The 20,545-nt window shown below is 46.7% G+C and overlaps 1 protein-coding gene across 4 annotated transcripts in view; it reads left to right on the top strand.

The window, feature by feature from the left end:
* Positions 1-12,178, top strand: part of FNDC3A (fibronectin type III domain containing 3A) — a 251,256-nt gene extending 239,078 nt beyond the window's left edge. For all 4 annotated transcript variants that reach the window (XM_044285431.1, XM_044285432.1, XM_044285434.1 and 1 more), the window contains 3 exons: positions 708-874; positions 1,000-1,127; positions 11,794-12,178. In XM_044285431.1, coding sequence (XP_044141366.1) covers positions 708-874; positions 1,000-1,127; positions 11,794-12,108 — 610 coding nt within the window. In that variant the 3' untranslated portion in view covers positions 12,109-12,178. The remainder of the gene's footprint in view (positions 1-707; positions 875-999; positions 1,128-11,793) is intronic.
* The last annotated feature ends 8,367 nt before the right edge of the window (positions 12,179-20,545 follow it).

Here is a 20,545-nt window from a genome sequence, read left to right as displayed (position 1 = left end):
ACCCCACCGCGTGCCCATACTGCAGGTTACGACCACATATGGGGTATTTCTGTAAACTGCAGGATCAGGGTAATGAATATTGAGGTTTCTTTGGCTGTTAATCCTTGCTGTGTTACAGGAAAATTGCATTTAAATGGATAATCTGCCCATCCTTTTTGCTTTAATTCTTGTGGAACACCAAAAGTTTTGAATAACTTGAGGGGTGTCATTTCTAAAATGTGGTCATTTATGGGTGGTTTCTACTGTGTAAGTCTCACAAAGTAACTTCATAACTGAAATGGTCCTTAAAGTGGGTTTTGGAATATTTCTTAAAAATGTGCTTCTAAACTTTTAAATTCCTTAAAAATAAAATGACCATAACAAAATGATGCTAACAAAAAGTAGACATATGGGGAGTGTAAAGTGCTAACTATTTTATGAAGAATCACTATCCGTCTTAAAAGCAAAGAAATTCTAATTTTGAAAATAGTGAATTTTTTAATGCATAAAGGTAAAACGTATCAACTCAAATTCACCACCAACATGAAGTACAATGTGTCACGAGAAAACATTCTCTGAACGGCTTGGATAAGTAAAAGCTTCCAAAGTTATTACCACATAAAGTGACACATGTCAGATCTGAACAATGAGGCTCCAGTATTTGGTCCAAATTGGCTGTCGCTTGAAGGGGTTAAATTGAGAATCTTTCTTTTCTCCTTCTCCCTCAGGTTTATATCCTTATACAGAGGACCATGTCATACGTATAAGGTACAAAGATTAAATGAGTCCACATCATACAGATTTCGCATTCAGGCATGTAATGAAGCTGGAGAGGGACCCTTCTCCGCAGAATATGTTTTTACAACCCCCAAGTCCCTCCCTCCTGCACTGAAAGGTATATGACGCTGTTCATTCATGTTGGGAACTATCTAACATATCTGCTGCAAAAGATTGTTCATCTGTTTCTCTTTTTACTGTAAAACCTAATGTTACTTTGTCCTGCATGCCTTTTCTTACTAGCTCCACGGATAGACCGAATAAATGAACACACCTGTGAAGTCATCTGGGAGTCCCTGCCTCCAATGAAGGGAGATCCAATCATCTACATCCTACAGATTATGGCTGGAAAAGACTCTGATTTTAAACAGGTATTTTACTTCAAAATAAATTTGGACCAAAGTAGAAGAATGTACGGAGTGCTGGTCCCAAATCCCCACCCATGCAGTGTGGGTAGTATCCCTCTATGGCTAAAGGTCCCTTTACACTGCTAGATAGAGCGGACCATTGTCGGGAAGGAAACGTTTCTTCTCGGCAAGCACCTGCTCGTCAAGTAAAGGATACTGCTGCATTTACATGCGGAGGAGCGATCACTTACGTCATTGCTCATCCCTATACAGAATCATTGTTTGTGGGCAGCCTAGTGTAATTAGACCTCACAATCTGCTGCCGCACTAACGATTATTCATCTGGTAATCGGCAGCACCTTTACACCGGCTGATCATCGCTAACGATCATTCTTACGAACAGTTGTTGGCGATTAACTGGCCGATGCTCGGCTGTTGTAAAGGGGCCTTTAGTCAGTAAGCTGGATTCAGTATGGATTTTCTGTCCTGCTGAGTTTAGCGCCTCCATTGGCTCAGGTGTGGGTCTTGATCATCGAGCCGAATTTGCACAATTCCTAAACTGTATGAAAGTTGTGCAACTTGAGGTATAGTAATGTGCAACTTGAGGTATGGCTATTAAAGGGAACGTGTCATCAGAAAATGACATGTTGTTTAAATCACATTTTTATGTGAAACATGTTTGTAAAGAATTTTTGATTATTTTCGTTTTCCATGTCAATATCTATATTTAAAAAAATAAATAAATCCTGCTCTTTTCCAATTGTCCACTAAGCCTAGTAATAGGTGCCACTTCTTGGTTTGCACAGATCACTTTACTTCCTTTATCCCCTTATTACAGCCTCTTTATATCACTTCTGTGTACACACAATGGTGTCTATGGACCATGGGGCTGCTGTAAAGCAGCTTTCTTAAAGGGGTTGTCCAAGTTATATTTATTGATGACCTATCCTCAGGATAGGTCATCAATATCAGATCGGCCGGGGTCCGACACCCGGCACCCCCGACGATCAGCTGTTTGAAGAGAAGGCGCGCGCCGTGCCAGCGCTGCCTCCTCTTCATTGTTTACCTGCTCGCCATTGCATCTTACGCCCAAGCCGTCCTATTAATTTCAATGGTACAGATCGCTTCTATACAGGCAAGATGGCCGCACCCATAATCATCTTTAGGAAATAAAATAAATAAATCTGCAATTAGAAAATTAAAACAGATTAGAAAAATAGATATGTGTTGCTATTTGAATTTAATGGGCAGAAAATAATTTCAGTCACATATTTCCTTTTCCTGGATCCTTGCTATTCATGTAAAAATATTGCCTAATTTTCAGATGTACCTTTCATTCTATGAGTCTTGTTTCCTATCTTCAGAAAAGCCACTTTGTTCGGTATGCAAATCAGCTAGTAAGGTGCCAGAGGGGCGTTATTTTCTCTTGAAGGAGCCCAGGCACGCCTCCATCTAGTGCCCAAGCCCTCCTCCTCACATATGACGCCCCTGCTGCACCGTGTACGCCCACCCTGTCGCTCAGTCACAATCATACCGTAACCCCGACCACCATCTCCTTGCATCATCTCTAACATATCTTGGGCATATACAGTGGCGCCTCCATTTCTCATCTCCAACCGGGGGCATCTGCCTCAACTACGAAACTGGGCATGCACCCAGCAAGGAGATGGTGGGCGATCATGAAATAAGCTGCTGCCAGAAGTGTTTGTAAGCGGCTTTGTCCCTTCTCCTCATTTAGTACATATGTATGGGAGGATCAGGAAAGATAGCTGCCAGCCAAGTGATCGTTCGGTCAACAGTCATCTTATGTGTATGCCCAGCCTTAAACTGCATGTACCCTCAGCCCACTGTAACTAAATTACATTATGAAATTCCTGCTTTTCATATAAATGTCTCATGGACAAGAGCCTGAAACTTAGCACAGCCGTTTAACTCAAGGCAACCATTAACATAAGTAAAACAAATATATATATTTTTTGGTCAATATCAAAGGTGACCATTTCCTTTTGAAGCACATCTGTCAGCAGATTTGTACCTATGACACTGGCCGACCGGTTACATGTGCGCTGGGCAGCTGAAGGCGTCTGTGTTGTTCCCATGTATTAATGTGCCCGCATTGCTGAGAAAAATGTTTTAATTTATGCAAACGAGCCTCTAGGAGCAATTGGAGCGCTGTCGTTGCACCTAGAGGCTCCGCTTTCTCTGCAACTGCCGCGCCCTCTCCACTTTTATTGACAGGGCCAGACACTGCAAACATTATCACGCCTGGCCCTGTCAATCAGAGTGGAGAGGACATGGCAGTCGCAGAGAGAGCTGAGCCTCTAGGTGTAACGGCAACGCCCCCATTGCTCCTAGAGGCTCATTTGCATATAATAAAACATAATTTTCTCGCTCATATCATTGGGGGACACAGGACCATGGGTATAGCTTGCTGCTGCCACTAGGAGGCGACACTAGGCTGAAAGCTGTTTGCTCCTCCCCTGCAGGCTATACCCCCTCCAGCCTGGAGAGAGCATATCAGTTTTTAGCTTAGTGTCGTAGGAGGCAGACCTCCCTGCTTTGCAGGGTGGCGCTTTGATCTTTTATTTCATTTTTATTTTTTTATTTTTTCCAGTATCCGGATGGGGGGTCCAGGTTCGCTTGCGTCCCTGCATCCCCGGGAGGCGGGCCGGTGTACCTTGGTCACCGCCTTGCCGCCCCAAGAAGAAAAAGCGGACCAGGGCAGCCTCGCTCCCCTGCTTCCCCCCAGCTACAGGACTACCCTCTCTTCAGCCCTCCTCTGCCCGGACCCCTGTTGCCTGGTGCCAGCGGTCGTTGGGTGGTCCTGCTGGTGTTACAACTGAGGGTGAAGTCTACAGATGAAGATGGGTAAGTGACTCGCCTCCCAGGCCCCCACTCTCGGATAACAGCGTGCCGTACTGCACGGCACCAGTGCCCCTGAGCGCCCCCCCCCCCCTCCTCCTCCTCCTCCACCCGCGCCCCCGCACCCGTGTGCGTTCCGCCGGCACCTGTCTCGGACCTTTCCGCCGTCAGCTCCGTCTCCCTCCGTTCTTCGCCGCTGCATCGCATACAGCAGTATCTTTCTGTGCGATCGCAGCCGGCACTGCGGAGGGCGGATGCACTACCTGCTGAAGAACTTCGCGGCGCGCCGGGACATTCGTTGCCGCACGGCGGTGTCGGGCCCTCCCCCTCTTCTGACCTCGGGCCAGTCACAGCGCGGTCGCCCTTTCTGGGCAGCCATATTATCGGGGTCTTTAGGCACGCCGGCCGCGGCTGCGGTCACGTGCACAGGGGTGGGCGGCGCTTGCGGCCTTCTTCATTATCCTGCCGCTCCCGGGCTGTCAGGGGGCGTGGCTTATTCTCCCGCCCTGCTGAAACTTCCTCTTCCTCCCGGCGCAGCGTGGTGGACACAGGACCTGGGCTCTCGCTCCACTCTGGTAGGAGATAGATACCCCGTTCAGCAGGATATCAAACCATGTCTGACCCGGCCACTGACCCCCCTCAGGCAACCTGTGTGACCACTCACTATGCCTGTTCAGTGTGTTCAGCCAAATTCCCTCGGGGCCAGTCACTCTCACTGTGCTCGGCTTGTCAGAAGCCTGCGCAGAGCAATCCCCCTAGAACACTGCAGCCCACAGAAGCCTTAGATCGCCCTGTTCAGGGGGAACCAGACTGGGCAAGGTCCCTGTCTCGGGCAGTGGAGGACCTCTCTAAGGTCTCCCATTCCACCCTTTCTCTGTTGGGTCGTTTGGTAGAGAAGTCGCCACCGGTGCAATCCGCGCAACCGCATTGCACACAACCCAGAGGCAGGCCTCCTAGTAAGCGCCCCAGAGCAGGCAACCGTTCCTCCTCTGACGCCTCAGCATCCCCCCCCTGCTCCTGGATCCCAGTCACAGGCGTCCTCCCTGTTAGGCGACGCACTGTCAGAGGGTGAGCTTGGGGATTCGGATGCGGATATGGATCTGGAGCACTCTTCTCAGATTGCTTCCATGGTGGATAGCCTGATTTCGGCAATAAAGGACACCTTCCGGGTTCAGGAGGATCTTCCCTCCACTAGCCAACAAGGGGTGTCGTTTCTGCGTGCGAAACAGACTCCTAAGGCATTCCCGTTGCACGAAGATTTTTCTATTGTGGTTAACAAGGCTTGGGACCAGCCAGGTTTGCGTTTTGTTATCCCAAAACGCCTGGACCTTCTCTACCCCTTTCCACGCGAGACAGTGGAACTGTGGTCCTCCCCGCCGAAGGTGGATCCGCCGGTGGCTCGACTGGCAAAATCTACGACTATTCCGGTAGCGGATGGTTCTTCACTCCAGGATCCGGTGGACCGTCGCGTAGAGTCGCTCGCCAAGTCAATCTTTACGGCGAGCGGTTCGGCACTGCGTCCGATTTTCGCGTCCGCCTGGGTAGCCAAGGCGGTTTCGGAGTGGTCCATCCGGTTAAGCCAGGACATTTTGTCCAACCTCCCGCCGGCTGAGCTCGAGTTGTCTGCGCTCCAAATTTCACATGCGGGAAAATATATCTGTGAAGCGGCTCTGGATGCTGGGTCGATGGTTGCCCGTGCCTCAGCTCTCACCACTTCGGTCCGCAGGGAGTTATGGCTCAAGGCCTGAAAGGCTGATTCTTCCTCTAAACGCTCTCTCCTAAAGCTTCCGTTTTCTGGGGCGCGGCTTTTCGGGCCGAAACTGGATGTCATAATCTCGGAAGCTACGGGAGGCAAAAGCACCCATCTGCCCCAACCCAAAGCGAAGCGGCCTTTTCAGTCCAGACCTGCGTCTTCACGCTTCCAGTCCTTTCGCCGTTTCTCGGGCACCCGTTCGGTTCCCACCTCCGCGGCAGGACCACCCAACCAGGATCGGCGGAGGGGCCCTTCCTTTAAGCCCCAGCAGGCTTGGCGTCCGCGTGCCCAGCAACCTCGCACAGCGCCAAGTAAGCAGCCTTCCGCATGAAGGTTTGTCCCCACCCTCTCAGGGTGTTCCAGGACATTTGGCACGCCCACATTCCGGACGCATGGACGCTCGAGGTAGTTTCCTCGGGCTACAAAATAGAATTCAGGTCCCTTCCCCCCAACCGTTTCTTCCCTTCCCAGCCTCCCAGGGATCCCGTCCGGGCCGCGGCTTTCTTGAACGCCGTCCAGTCCCTACTTCTGCGGGGGGTGATTTCTCCGGTACCTCCAGAAGAGCGTTTCACAGGTTTTTATTCCAACCTGTTTGTGGTCCCCAAGAAGGAGGGCGATGTGAGACCGGTGCTGGACCTCAAACTTCTGAATCACTATCTACGGGTTCAGAGGTTCAGAATGGAATCTCTTCGCTCCGTGGTAGCCTCATTGGTGCAGGGGGAGCACATGGCGTCTTTGGACGTACAAGATGCGTATCTCCACATACCTATCGCTGCCATGCACCAACGTTTCCTCCGATTTGCCATCCAGTCGGATCACTTCCAATTCGTCGCGCTGCCATTCGGTCTGGCGACGGCCCCGCGGGTGTTCACGAAGGTTCTGGCGCCCCTTCTGGGGATTCTGCGGTCCAGAGGCATTACCCTTCTCCCATACCTGGACGACATTTTAGTCAAAGCCCCGTCAGCGTCGCAATGCGCAGACAGCCTTCGGATTACGATGAGCACGCTCACTCGCTTCGGTTGGATTCTCAACCGAAGGAAGTCATGCCTGTCTCCGACCACTCGGATCAGGTTCCTGGGTATGACGTTGGACTCAGAGGCCGCCGTGGTCCGTCTCCCTCTGGACAAGAGATTGGGCATTCAGAATGCAGTGGTTCTGCTCACCCGGCATCGCAAGGTATCGATTCGCAACTGCATGCGAGTTCTGGGGCTGATGGTGGCCTCATTCGAGGCGGTACCGTTCGCCCAGTTCCACACCAGGGAGTTTCAGCGGCTCATCCTGTCCTCCTGGGACAAGTCCCGGGATTCACTGGACCTCAGGATCTCGCTGCCTCAGCCCGTTCGCGAGGCTCTCGCCTGGTGGATGAATCCGGACCACCTGTCGTCAGGGAAGTCGTTCCTGCCGGTGTCATGGACGGTGATTACGACCGACGCCAGCCTCCGCGGTTGGGGAGGGGTCTTCGGTACTCGGACAGCCCAAGGTGTCTGGTCTCTGTCGGAGTCCAGACTACCCATCAATATCCTGGAGCTCCGGGCCATTTACCTCTCCCTTTGCCATTGGACCACCGATTTGCGGGGCCGTCCGGTCAGGATACAGTCGGACAACGCCACAGCGGTCGCCTACATCAATCACCAGGGGGGGACGCGCAGCGGTCCGGTGATGGACGAGGCCGCGAGGATTCTGCAGTGGGCGGAAGCCCATGTCCCGGTGATCTCGGCGATCTTCATCCCGGGCGTGGACAATTGGACGGCGGATTTCCTCAGCCGAACGACGGTGGACTCGGGGGAGTGGGCTCTCCACCCGGAGGTGTTCGAGGACCTTTGTCTCCGGTGGGGTCGCCCGGAAGTGGACCTAATGGCATCTCGGTTGAACCACAAACTCCCGTGCTTCCTGTCTCGCGCAAGGGATCCGATGGCCTACGACGTAGACGCACTCGTGGCACCGTGGGACGGCTTCAGTTTCCTGTACGTATTCCCGCCGCTGCCGCTCCTGCCGCGGATTCTTCGCAGAATCAGGATGGAGGGTGTTCAGACGCTCCTAATTGCCCCAGACTGGCCGCGCCGAGCTTGGTACTCGGAGCTCGTTCTGCTCCTGGGGGACGCGCCGTGGCCTCTTCCACTCAGGCCCGACCTGCTCTCACAGGGCCCGGTCTTCCACCAGGGTTTACATACGCTGCGTTTGACGGCGTGGCTATTGAAACCTTCCTGCTGAAGAACAGGGGTTTCTCGGATGCGGTCGTTCGCACGATGATTAGGGCTCGGAAGCCCTCCTCTGCGAGAATCTACTATCGTACGTGGAGGTCGTTCTTGAAATTCTGTGAGGACAGGGGCCTCCCCTCTAGGAGGTTCTCCCTCCCTACGGTGTTGGCCTTTCTCCAAGCGGGTTTAGAGCTGGGTCTGGCCCTAAGTTCGCTGAAAGGGCAGGTTTCGGCCCTTTCCATATTTTTCCAGCGTACGCTGGCGGTGCTGGGGCCTGTCAAGACCTTCATGCAGGGTGTTGCACACACCGCGGTTCCGTGTCGGCCGCCGTTGCATCCCTGGGACCTGAATTTGGTGCTGGTGGCACTTCAGTCCGGGCCGTTTGAACCCCTGCGAGAAGTCTCCCTCCGCATGTTGTCATGGAAGGTCGCATTCCTGGTTGCCATTACGTCAATACGTCGGGTGTCGGAACTGGCGGCACTGTCGTGCAAGGAGCCCTTCTTGGTGTTCCATCAGGATAAGGTGGTGCTCCGGACGGTGCCGTCGTTTCTGCCGAAGGTGGTGTCGGCGTTCCATGTCAATGAGGACATTGTCCTCCCCTCGCTTTGCCCTAAACCTTCCCATCCTAGGGAAGTGGCGCTTCATCGTCTGGATGTAGTGCGGGCCTTACGGATCTACCTGGCCGCGGTAGCCTCCTTTAGGCGAGCGGATTCTCTGTTCCTAGTTCCGGAGGGTCCTAGGAAGGGTTTGGCGGCATCCAAGGTGGCGATTGCTCGGTGGATTAGATTGGCCATTCACGAGGCCTACCGCTCCAAAGGCAGGGTTCCTCCGCCTGGCGTCACGGCTCACTCGGCCAGGGCGGTCGGGGCTTCTTGGGCACACTTTCACCACGCTTCGGCGTCTCAATTGTGTAAGGCAGCGACTTGGTCTTCGTTGCACACCTTCACCAAGTTTTACAAGGTGCATTCGTTCGCATCGGCGGATGCTGCTCTTGGCCGTAGGATCTTACAGGCCGCAGTGTAGTGGCTCGACTGGAGGTGGAGTCAGCGGTTTTCCCACCCTGGGGACTGCTTTAGGACGTCCCATGGTCCTGTGTCCCCCAATGATATGAGCGAGAAAACGAGATTTTTGTGAACTCACCTTGTAAAATCTCTTTCTCGCTTTATTCATTGGGGGACACAGCACCCACCCATTGTTGTTGGTTTCTACTGAGGCCAGTGGTCCAAGTTACCGGTTGGGACTGAGGTCAGGTTCGGTTGTTTGGTTGGACTGTGGTCTTCCTGTTTTGTTCTGTTTCGGTATGTTTCTCCTACTGCTGAAGCACAAACTGATATGCTCTCTCCAGGCTGGAGGGGGTATAGCCTGCAGGGGAGGAGCAAACAGCTTTCAGCCTAGTGTCGCCTCCTAGTGGCAGCAGCAAGCTATACCCATGGTCCTGTGTCCCCCAATGAATAAAGCGAGAAAGAGATTTTACAAGGTGAGTTCACAAAACCTCGTTTTTAGCAGCAATGCGGCCACATATGAACATGGGACCAACACAGATGTCTTCAGCTGCCGAGCGCACATGTAACAGGTCAGCCAGTGTCATAGATACAAATCTGCCCTTTAAGAGCATACCTTGCGCCCAGAGACCTTGTATTTAGAGACACTGCCAGAAAAGTCTATCTTGTATTATCCTGTACATGACTGAACATGAGAGAAACATCTATACTGGAAAGCAGATCTTATCAAATTAAAGACACAAATGAGCTTTGGCTTCCTGTTTGGAGATCAATACTGACATTTAGCTTTTCTTACAAGGTTCGGTGGTACGTCATTAATAGTTTCCCTACAATTGGTGCATCTTCATGTGGGCTGTGCGTATATTTGCTGTCGTAATTAGGTTTAATACATTACTAAACTTTAACGTCAAATGCAAAAAAGGCCAATATAGATTTTTTTAAATTATTTTTTTTAATTATATTACAATTACAGTTATAAAAATATAACACTGCAAAGTATATTAATTTAGCAAACAGGACTGTATTAAATTAAGTAATAAGACTTCCTGCTCTGCTAATCCTATTAATTTGAGGACGCGGAGTCTACAGAATGAAAAACTCCAAGGCCTTGGAAGTCATTCTGTAAAAACATGTATAAAGGGCAATGATCAGGAGGCCCAGAAGGAAAGAGGGAGAAATTGTCCACAAAGTGGAACGCTAGTGGCTGCATGTCACTCACTGCGCAGCCTCATTGTGTCCACCTACCAACTGCTGTGCATGAAAAAATACCTTTATGGGGGGCAGTATTATGGCTGTGTATAATGCTGTCAGAGGTGGTAGAAATGTTCCAGATTGCGCCGCAATCTAAAAAAGCGGGTGTGGTGGAGGAGGGGACGGGCTGGAACTGGTGAAGGATCCCCCAAAGTTATGAGGAGGATTGCGCCTCTACATAACTGCGGCGGATCGACTGTCAGCTTAGTCTACTTTCACACTGGTGTTTTGGCTTTCCGTTTGTGAGATCCGTTCAGGGCTCTCACAAACGGTCCAAAACGGATCAGTTTTGCCCTAATGCATTCTGAATGGAAAAGGATCCGCTCAGAATGCATCAGTTTGCCTCCGATCAGTCTCCATTCCACTCTGGAGGCGTTGCCTGATGAAGCGGAGCCAAACAGATTCGTTCTGGCACACAATGTAAGCCAATTTAACACAATAGAAAACGGATCCGTCCCCCATTGACTTTCATTGGTGTTCATGACGGATCCGTCATGGCTATAGAAGACCTAATACAACCGGATCCGTTCATGATGGATGCATGTGGTTGTATTATTGTAACGGAAGTGTTTTTGCAGATCCATGACGGATCCACAAAAAACGCCAGTGTGAAAGTAGCCATAGTGTTTATTAGGACCAGCTTCTAAAACGCCAGTCTTAATAAATTGCCCCCTGTGTTTATTAGAAGGATCCCTTAATAGAAGCTAATCGCAGGGAGTGTGGCTGCTAGGATTTACATTGATCAGCTGTAATCTCTGAAAGAAATTTTGAGGATATATGCGCACATGACTGTTAAGTTTTCCATTCTTCTGATCCGGAAACAGATCCTTTATTTTGAGCATCAGTTGTGCTTTTTAACCATCTGTTTTAGTTAGTTCTGTCCGAGATCCGTTATTTTTGATGGGGGGAAAAAGTTCTCAACAAAATAATTTCCCCCGTCAAAAATATCGGATCTCACACAGAACTGACTAAAATGGATGCAAAAAAGGCACAACAGATGTTCTGATGGATCAGAATGGAAAACTAAACTACAGTGATGTGAACTCCAGGGTATAACCACACATACTTGTGGGGCATTTGCGGCCATGCTGCAGAGTTGCTTTATTGTTCATTTTAGATGCACTAAAAACAAATGGCTTCAAAAGATGGACCTTTTATGTACATAGCATTATTAGGTAGATGAACTAATATATTGGCATTCATAAGTGGAACCCCAGTTCCTTTTGAAATGAAACAGATTATTAAAAGATGAAGTGCCCAAATAAGGTTCTGTTGGCAGATTATATTTTTTTATGGTAGAATTTGCTTGCAGACAGTACATAACTAAGGGCAGCACAGTGTGGTTGGCACTAGTGTCTGAATCCCATCAGGGATAACATCTGCATGGAGTTTGTATGTTCTCCCCGTGATTGGGTGAGTTTCCTCCGGGTATTCCAGTTTCCTCCCACACTCCAAAAATATACAAATAGGCAAATTGGCTTCCTACGAAATTGACCTGATCCCCCTGCACAGCACCGATCCCCCTGCGCAGCACCGATCCCCTAAGTGTTGTTATACTGTTTGACTGCAGCTGATTAAATGCAAGTTTTTAACTTGGTACTGACGGATCACTTTTCATCTTTCAGGCGTATAAGGGACCCAATACGTCACACCGATACTCTGCCCTCCATTTGAACTGTGAATATCGATTCCGCGTATGTGCCATTCGCCAGTGCCAAGAGGCTGCTGGACCTCAGGATTTGACTGGTCCTTACAGTGCCACAGTCCTCTTCATCTCACACAGGAACGAGTCACAAAGCAACACCAGCAAAGACGTTACTGAACCCACAAGGACAACAAGGACGCTGAGTGACGAGCAGTGCGCTGCCGTCATCCTTGTGCTGTTTGCTACATTCTCCATCCTGATTGCCTTCATTATCCAATACTTTGTTATAAAGTGAAGGAACCCCATTTAGCTTTATCCTGATCCCTATACCTTTTTTTTTTTTTTTTTTTTTTTTTTTTTTTTTACTTTACATCCTCTAAAAAGAAACATACATTTTGTTTTCCAAATTGTCTTGCTTTTAAAGAAAACATGGTGCCATGTAGTACAGCGCCAGGACTACAGTAGCATGTCACATGGTCACTTGTGTCAGCCACAATGCCTGTACCATTGTATGGTACCGAGTAATGAAGGCACAAGCCAGACAGACCTCGACTCGTATGCCATCAGATGTGATGTTTACACACGTCCAACGTTCCTCAGCTCTTTCATGGTTAAAAGATTGACCAAGGATGATACGGATTTATTTAAGGGTCACCTTAAGTGCTGCAAAAAATATATATATATACATTGTTGAAAAGCGGGGGTGTTCTTCTCATTGTACTTCTACCTCCTCTGTGTCTCCTCTTTTTGCCGCCTGGTGCATTGCCCTCTCTGGTGGCAGCAGGGTATTAACTAATCTGAATACGGCAATTTGTCTCAACTCAGGCAGTAAATATAACTGGAATTTCTAGAATAGTATGTCAGGTGAATCAAGAAATAAGAGAGAAAAAGAAGATTTAGAAGATATTTATTGTAGATAATACAGATGGCACAACTGGTTTATTTTATCTAATGAAGCTCTATCAGAAGAAGACGTATGCCTTCCAGAGATGTGATAGGAATTGTCCTTTTTGAGGCTAAGCAGGTTTACATTTGCTTGCTTTTAGCGCAAGGCACCAGCCCTTTTATCTAAAGTGGATGAAGCACCTTTGCTTGGACAAAACATGTGTAGAAGGGCCATTTCTGCTGATCACAATGACATAGTCCTCTCGTGGCAGGCTGATACCTTAAGGCCTCTATACACATTACACTGTTGTCTGCTGAACCTGCCATTTTCGGTGTAAATGGCCAAGAGTCTAACGTGTATGGGTAGCCTCTTGGGCACTTTGAATTAGAACACCCAATTATTTTGTTTTCCAGGGAGATAAGCCACTGCTAGAAGTGTCTGCCAATCGCCTTCTCCTCCCTCACTATTGGAAATGCATACACGCTGTGGAGGGTGTGTGGGCACCTTTTAATCAGATGTTTGCAAGGAATGTGATGGTTTCATTGATGCTGGTGGCTAGGAAGAAATGTAGACTGTATATTGTGTAGACTAGTCTGTTAAAAGACAACAGAGAGGAAGCCAGTATCACATCTGAGATCTAGGTTGTCCATTATATCTGCTCCACTCTCAGTGTTATGACTTTTTCTCACATTTTATTATTTGTATTAGTAATACGTTTTATAAGATGCCCAAGAACACTTTAGAGCATCTTTCCACAACAGACCAGCTTCCAGAAACAGACAGTCATTGGTCAGCACTCCAAATAAGTGATAGAAGAGCCCAGTACACTTATGAGAATGGGAACATCGCTCACACCCTGTAAAAGGGCTTCTAGCCAGTCCAAGAATGGTTGGCCCTTTCTGGGCTTTCATCGGTTATCTCAGCAAGGAAAGTGAAATAATTATCATCACATATATTGTGTTGATGAATTGTCCATGTGGTAATTGGCACTTCATATATAGAAATATAAAAAAAACAAGGACAAAGAAAGCAAGAGTTTTCCAGGACATTAATACTGATGACCTATCCTCTGGGATACACCCAGGACCCCCGCCGAACAGCTGTTCAAGAAGACTTCGCCTCACCAAGCACAGCGCCATACATTATATACAGTAGGTGCCATGCTTGGTATCGCTGCTCATCCTTATTCACTTCTATGGGGCAGAGTTGCCCCTAGGCCACTTGACCTAGGGAAAGCTGCGAAAATTCTGTGGCGCTACTGTGAGCGTCGCTGCGTTCTCAAACAGCTGATTGGCGGGGGTCGGACCAGCACCGATCAGATAGTGATGACCTATTCAAAGGATGGGTCATCAGTATAAAAGTCTCAGAAAACTCCTTTAAGCAGTCTAATAATAATGCTACAATTGTAGATGTAATAATTAGTCCACACAAGTTAGTGGTTCTACAGTGTAAAGGCTTTTATGCGTTTCTTTGACCTGGGTTTTTTTTTTTTCAATTACTTTTTACGCTTAGTCTATTTCTATGTGGATAGTTTTGATGTTCTATAGTTTGGCATTTTTCTTGTTAGCAGCAGCCCATCCTGACTTACCTACAGCTTTTCCCACCATCATTTCAGAACTTCAGTTGGAAAAGCTGGTATTCTTCTTACATTAAGCAATCCTTTAAAGGCTTCTGTCAGCAGATCTGTACCTATGACACTGGCTGACCTGTTACATGTGCTCTTGGCAGCTGAAGGCATCTGTGTTGATCCCATGTTCATATGTGCTCGCATTACTTAGAAAAATGAACTGTAATATATGCAAATGATCCTCTAGGAGCAACGGGGGTGTTGCCATTACTCCTAGAGGCTCTGTTCTCTCTGCAACTGCTGCGTCCTCTGCACTTTGATTGACAGGACCAAGCAGTGTAAACGTGATCACTGCCTGGTCCTGACTTCTAAAGACAATCAAAGTGCAGAGGGCGCAGCAGCTGTAGGGGGAGCTGAACCTTTAGGTGTAACAGCAACGCCCCTGTTGCTCTTAGAGCCTCATTTACTATATTAAAACTTTATTTTTCACAGAAATATGGGCACATATGAACATGGAACCAACACAGATGCCTTCAGCTGCCAAGCGCACATGTAACAGGTCCGCCAGTGTCATGGGTACAAATCTACAAAGATGCCCTTGAAGCATTTTTACCGTGGTAAGGCTGGTGCTAACATTTTTGTATGGGGAAAAGTGTTGAACAAACTTTGTGTTTCAAGTTCGGCGTACAAGGTTCAGGTTATTTAAGAATTCTGTTATGGATTCTGCTACCATGGTCCATAACTTATATGGTCTGTGGTAGCGGAATCCATAATGGATTTCTTAGATAACCCGAACTTTGTACGCCGAACTTGAAACACAAAGTTCGCTCATCCCTAGTGTTGATACACTAAACAGGTGCCCCCTGTCCATGAGGAGCCCAAATAATATCCTCCTACCACTGATGAGATTAGTCTTGTTCTAACCAGCAGAAAGATCCTCCTGCATGTGTTTGTGTCCTCTTTTGACCTCTTTGCCTGGGACCCTATGACACTTCATTTTCTCCATGAAGGGCTCAAGGGTTAATACTTCAGATTATTCTTCAGAAATTCAGGTATGTCTCAGCACTTTTAGCTAACTAGTGTATAGGTTGATGGGCTACCACTAGTCTTACAGCTGTCCTGCCATTGTGGCTGCCCTCTTTACATCCATGCTCCTTCTCGAGTGTAGCTATTTTTGATTTCTTATCACTTTTTGTTACCTCTTTCACCAAAACTTAAAGGCAAAATGTAATTTGCACCAGAACCCTTTTAAGCTGCTTTATTTCTTGGAGATAAAACTAATGTTTAATGTTATGTCTGTCCTGAATTTGTACCAAATAGTTTATTGCATGTAGTCAGTGTTGCATAGAAGCACTTTGCAGTTTCCTCCTGTTCTGTGAGCTTGCCTATGGAAGTTCTCTAAAGGCCAGAATGAAGTGTGATATTGGGTACCTCCGTGCAGGTATCCATGAACTGCCAGCTTATAGGAACCCTACTAAACCTTACTGCTCACACCCGGTCTGTTCCTTCACCATCCTCTTCTTTTTTTTTATGTATTATCTGCTATGTCAGGAGGTAGTGAAATCACTCTAGTTTTAGTTTTGTTGGGTTTGATTAGCATTTTAATGACAATAAGCACTTCTCTCGGATAAATAAGCGGCTAATTCGTTCTATGAAGATCTTTTCCAGAGCTGTTTCTACAGTAGTAATGGGCATGTATTGTAATTGTTTATGTGTCAAATAACGTGTGTGTAGATTTTTATTTTATTTTGTTACGGCGGATGTTAAAATTTCAGTCCTCTAGTGGTAACAATGATCTGTCCTATGAATCGTGATGTGTGTTTCCCTTTGTTATTTTCCCTTCCTTTTGTCACCTTTTTATGTATCGGTTAATATGTTCTAACGGAAAATGATGTATGAGTATATATTTTTTTTTTCTAGAGCCTTCTATATGTGCCATGTTCGGCCAGTATAAATGAGGGAGTGTGTATTTGCCCAGAAATTTCCACATGGTTGAATGTCTAAAATTGGGGTCACTCAGAGCTGATCTACAGTGACTTGTTTTTTCATAGCAAAATTCAAGATGAATTCCTATTTTTGATAGTAAACGTCATTTAATAGTGTATCTGCCGCTGTGTCTCAGTGCGGATTTCTGCAGATATAAGGGAAAAAAATGCAAAACGATTTTTAATCTAACCTTAATTTTACCTCATACACAGTACATTCCAAAAAAAAAAACGCTAAACTTTTTAAAATCTTATAGGTACACTACCAAACATCACTATAAATTGTATAATGTTGGACTTCATAAAAAGGAAAACATATAATCGCATAGAAATATACATAAACAATGTAGCAAAATTCTATCAAATCTGTGGAAAATAAAGGTTGTATAATTCTTTCTCGTGTGTAATGGTTTATTATTAATGGCTTATTATTTGTGATATTTGCTTTTCTTTACATATGTAGTCTCCTCTTCGGTTAGATTTTTAGTAGAATATAAGAAGAAGAAAAAAAATCATGTTTGTAGTTTTCCCCTTTTATTTACAGCCAAATACATATTATATGTCTTTGAAAACCAGTCCAGTCTATTGGGAAATATATGATCCTAGCAGCTCATCACAATATTCCAATTCATAGGCCTCTTTAGCACGTCAATGAATCTCCATTGACTTTAATGTGTGTATTAACACCTCAGTAGTTTTACATAGAAACATAGAATGTGTCGGCAGATAAGAACCATTTGGCCCATCTAGTCTGCCCAATATACTAAATACTATGGATAGCCCCTGGCCCTATCTTATATGAAGGATGGCCTTATGCCTATCCCATGCATGCTTAAACTCCTTCACTGTATTTGCAGCTACCACTTCTGCAGGAAGGCTATTCCATGCATCCACTACTCTCTCAGTAAAGTAATACTTCCTGATATTACTTTTAAACCTTTGCCCCTCTAATTTAAAACTATGTCCTCTTGTGGTAGTTTTTCTTCTTTGAAATATTCTCTCCTCTTTTTTACCTTGTTGATTCCCTTTATGTATTTAAAAGTTTCTATCATATCCCCTCTGTCTCGTCTTTCTTCCAAGCTATACATGTTAAGGTCCTTTAATCTTTCCTGGTAAGTTTTATCCTGCAATCCATGTACCTGTTTAGTAGCTCTTCTCTGAACTCTCTCCAAAGTATCAATATCCTTCTGGAGATATGGTCTCCAGTACTGCGCACAATACTCCAAATGAGGTCTCACTAGTGCTCTGTAGAGCGGCATGAGCACCTCCCTCTTTCTACTGGTAATGCCTCTCCTTATACACCCAAGCATTCTGCTAGCATTTCCTGCTGCTCCATGACATTGTCTGCCTACCTTTAAGTCTTCTGAAATAATGACCCCTAAATCCCTTTCCTCAGATACTGGTCCATGGTTTTCACAGACAGTTGGTAGGAGATGCTCTGGAAATGCATTTTCAGCCTAGCATTGTACATGGAATACAGTTGACTCATGGAGGGAAAAGAAAAGGCCACGCGGATCCTTCATGGACATCTTCATGGGTGAACCGCTGACCATCTTGTCACGGATGTTGTCACAGACATGAAAGAGGCATAATCCGATTATGAGGGTTGCATTTTAGCCATAACTTATGTAACTACTATTATGATGAGTGAAACCTGTTTCTGAGGGGAAAAAACAAGTTCTAAACCTAAACACAAAAATAAATAGACACATAGTTTAGGGGGCTTATGAAGAGACTCAGCAGGTGTATGGACACTTAGGGTGAGACTCATCAAGACTAGTGTAAAACTGGTTTAGTTGCCCATCAGATTCCACTTTTCATTTTCCAAAGAAGCTCTGAAAAATTTAAGGTGGATTCCCGTTGGTTGCCCACTGTAAGCCAGTTTTCCTTTATACCAGTTTTGATAAATCTCTCCCTTAGTTTCAGGCAATGCTCGAATGGAATAAAGTATGTCTGTTTGACTGAAATGCACTATTTTGCATATTTTTATTTTATTTACCATATTTTTCGCCCCATAAGATGCACTCCCCCCCCCCCCCCACCATAAGTGGGGGGAAATGCCCCTGCGTCTTATGGGGCGAATGCTTCAATTTTACATCGCAGTCTGCGGTGTATGAGCCGGGAGAGAGGAGGGGCCGGAACTGGGGTGGGGCCCGGTGCAGTCACTGTACTTTTACACCGGGCCCCGCCGCTCACCGCAGTATTTATAAACATTAATCCTTATCCTGTTATTAAGTTTAACTAAAGCTGCGCTCTCCCCTATTCCCCAGTATCAGTACAGCACTTACGAACAAGCTTCCATAGCAGGCAGAGCGGACGGCAGCAGTAACGTCACTCACTGACGTCGAGTGCCTGCTCCTCCCACTTTATGAATAAAGTGAGTGACGTTACTGCTGCCGTCCGCTCTGCCTGCTATGGAAGCTTGTTCGTAAGTGCTGTGGGGATACAGGGGAACAGGGGAGAGCGCAGCTTTAGTTAAACTTCTTAACAGGGTAAGGATTAATGTTTATAAATACTGCGGTGAGCAGAGGGCCGGTGTATTGGGGGACACTGTTATGAGGGGGATCTGTGGATGACATAGCAGTGTCATCCACAGATCCCCCACCCCATAACAGTGCCATCCACAGATCCTCTACCCCATAGCAGTGCCATCCACAGATCCCCCACCCCATAGCAGTACCATCCACAGATGCCCCACCCCATAGCAGTACCATCCACAGATGCCCCATAACAATGCCATCCACAGATCCCCCACCCCATAACAGTGCCATCCACAGATCCCCCACCCCATAGCAGTGCCATCCACAGATCCCCCATATCAGTGCCATCCACAGATCCCCCCCATAACAGTGCCATCCACAGATCCCCCCCATAACAGTGCCATCCACAGATCCCCCCCATAACAGTGCCATCCACAGATCCCCCCCATAACAGTGCCATCCACAGATCCCCCCCATAACAGTGCCATCCACAGATCCCCCCCATAACAGTGCCATCCACAGATCCCCCCCATAACAGTGCCATCCACAGATCCCCCCCATAACAGTGCCATCCACAGATCCCCCCATAACAGTGCCATCCACAGATCCCCCCATAACAGTGCCATCCACAGATCCCCCACATGACAGTGCCATCCACAGATCCCCCACATGACAGTGCATCATCCACAGATCCCCCATAGAAGTGTCATGCACAGACCACCATTAATTCAAAACCCACCAAAAGCACACCTTTTGGTTAAAAATATTTTTTTTCTTATTTTCCTCCTCAAAAACCTAGGTGCGTCTTATAGGGCTAAACATTATTTTATGCACTTACAGGTGAAACTCAAAAAATGTGAATATCGTGCAAAGTTTATTTATTTCAGTAATGCAACTTAAAAGGTGAAACTAACATATGAGAGACTCATTACAGGCAAAGCGAGATATTTCAAGCCTTTATTTGTTATAATTGGTGTAGATTTATAGTGGCTCACCCCTCTAATAGCTAGGGTAGGTGCTCTAACTAAGATGTGGTTCACCCTAACCACAGGATAAAATTTAAGGAGTATAGAAATGTTATAGTGAGCACTCGATATCTGTTGCTATATATCAGGTCCAATTTGTAATACAATATTTGTTTATTATATCAATTTATCACAATATACATAATATGGAGTGAGACAGTATCAATTATAAAATATAAAATATAAATATAAAATACAAAATATAAATATCACAATCTGATAGGGGTATTGCGGTTTGTTAGTAATATCGGATGTATAACTTAAAACACATCTAAAAAGTTCGATTTATATCCCTTATGGACATTACACCTTTATTCAAGGTGTCTCAATCGTGTAATTGCGCTATTGGGGAAATATTCACAGTCCTATGCGGTATATCCGTGAGTATAGATTTCAATGTTACTCACTATTTGGGGTCCAAATTGCACGTGTCAGCCCGTGGTGGCGTCCCACCACAGGTCAGTACACTCACCCTGTTTCTTTGTAATATTGTGAGGGGTCTTCCGATGTTTAATATCCGCAGTGTCGTCACGGAACTTGAAGATCTGCTCACCGCTGTCTTTTATGCGCCCCACGTGTAGCTGGCGTTCTATGTTTTGTCTGCGCTACACGCAGTCAGGGCGTCAGAGGAATCCTCACTTGATACTTAGTTCGAGGCTCCTATAGTGAGTCAGCGGTGATATAATTTACCGACTGTGCGGTTATGTCCGTGGCTGTGCGTGCTGATCAGCTGATGTCTCCGGTATAGTGAGGTGTCTTGTTCAGTGTAAGGGTCCCATCCGCTATACG

The sequence above is a fragment of the Bufo gargarizans genome, chromosome 3 (genome assembly GCF_014858855.1).
Source record: "Bufo gargarizans isolate SCDJY-AF-19 chromosome 3, ASM1485885v1, whole genome shotgun sequence".
Lineage (NCBI taxonomy): Eukaryota > Metazoa > Chordata > Amphibia > Anura > Bufonidae > Bufo > Bufo gargarizans.
The sequence above is the reverse complement of the archived record's forward strand: the minus strand, read 5'-3'. Positions and strand labels throughout refer to the sequence as shown.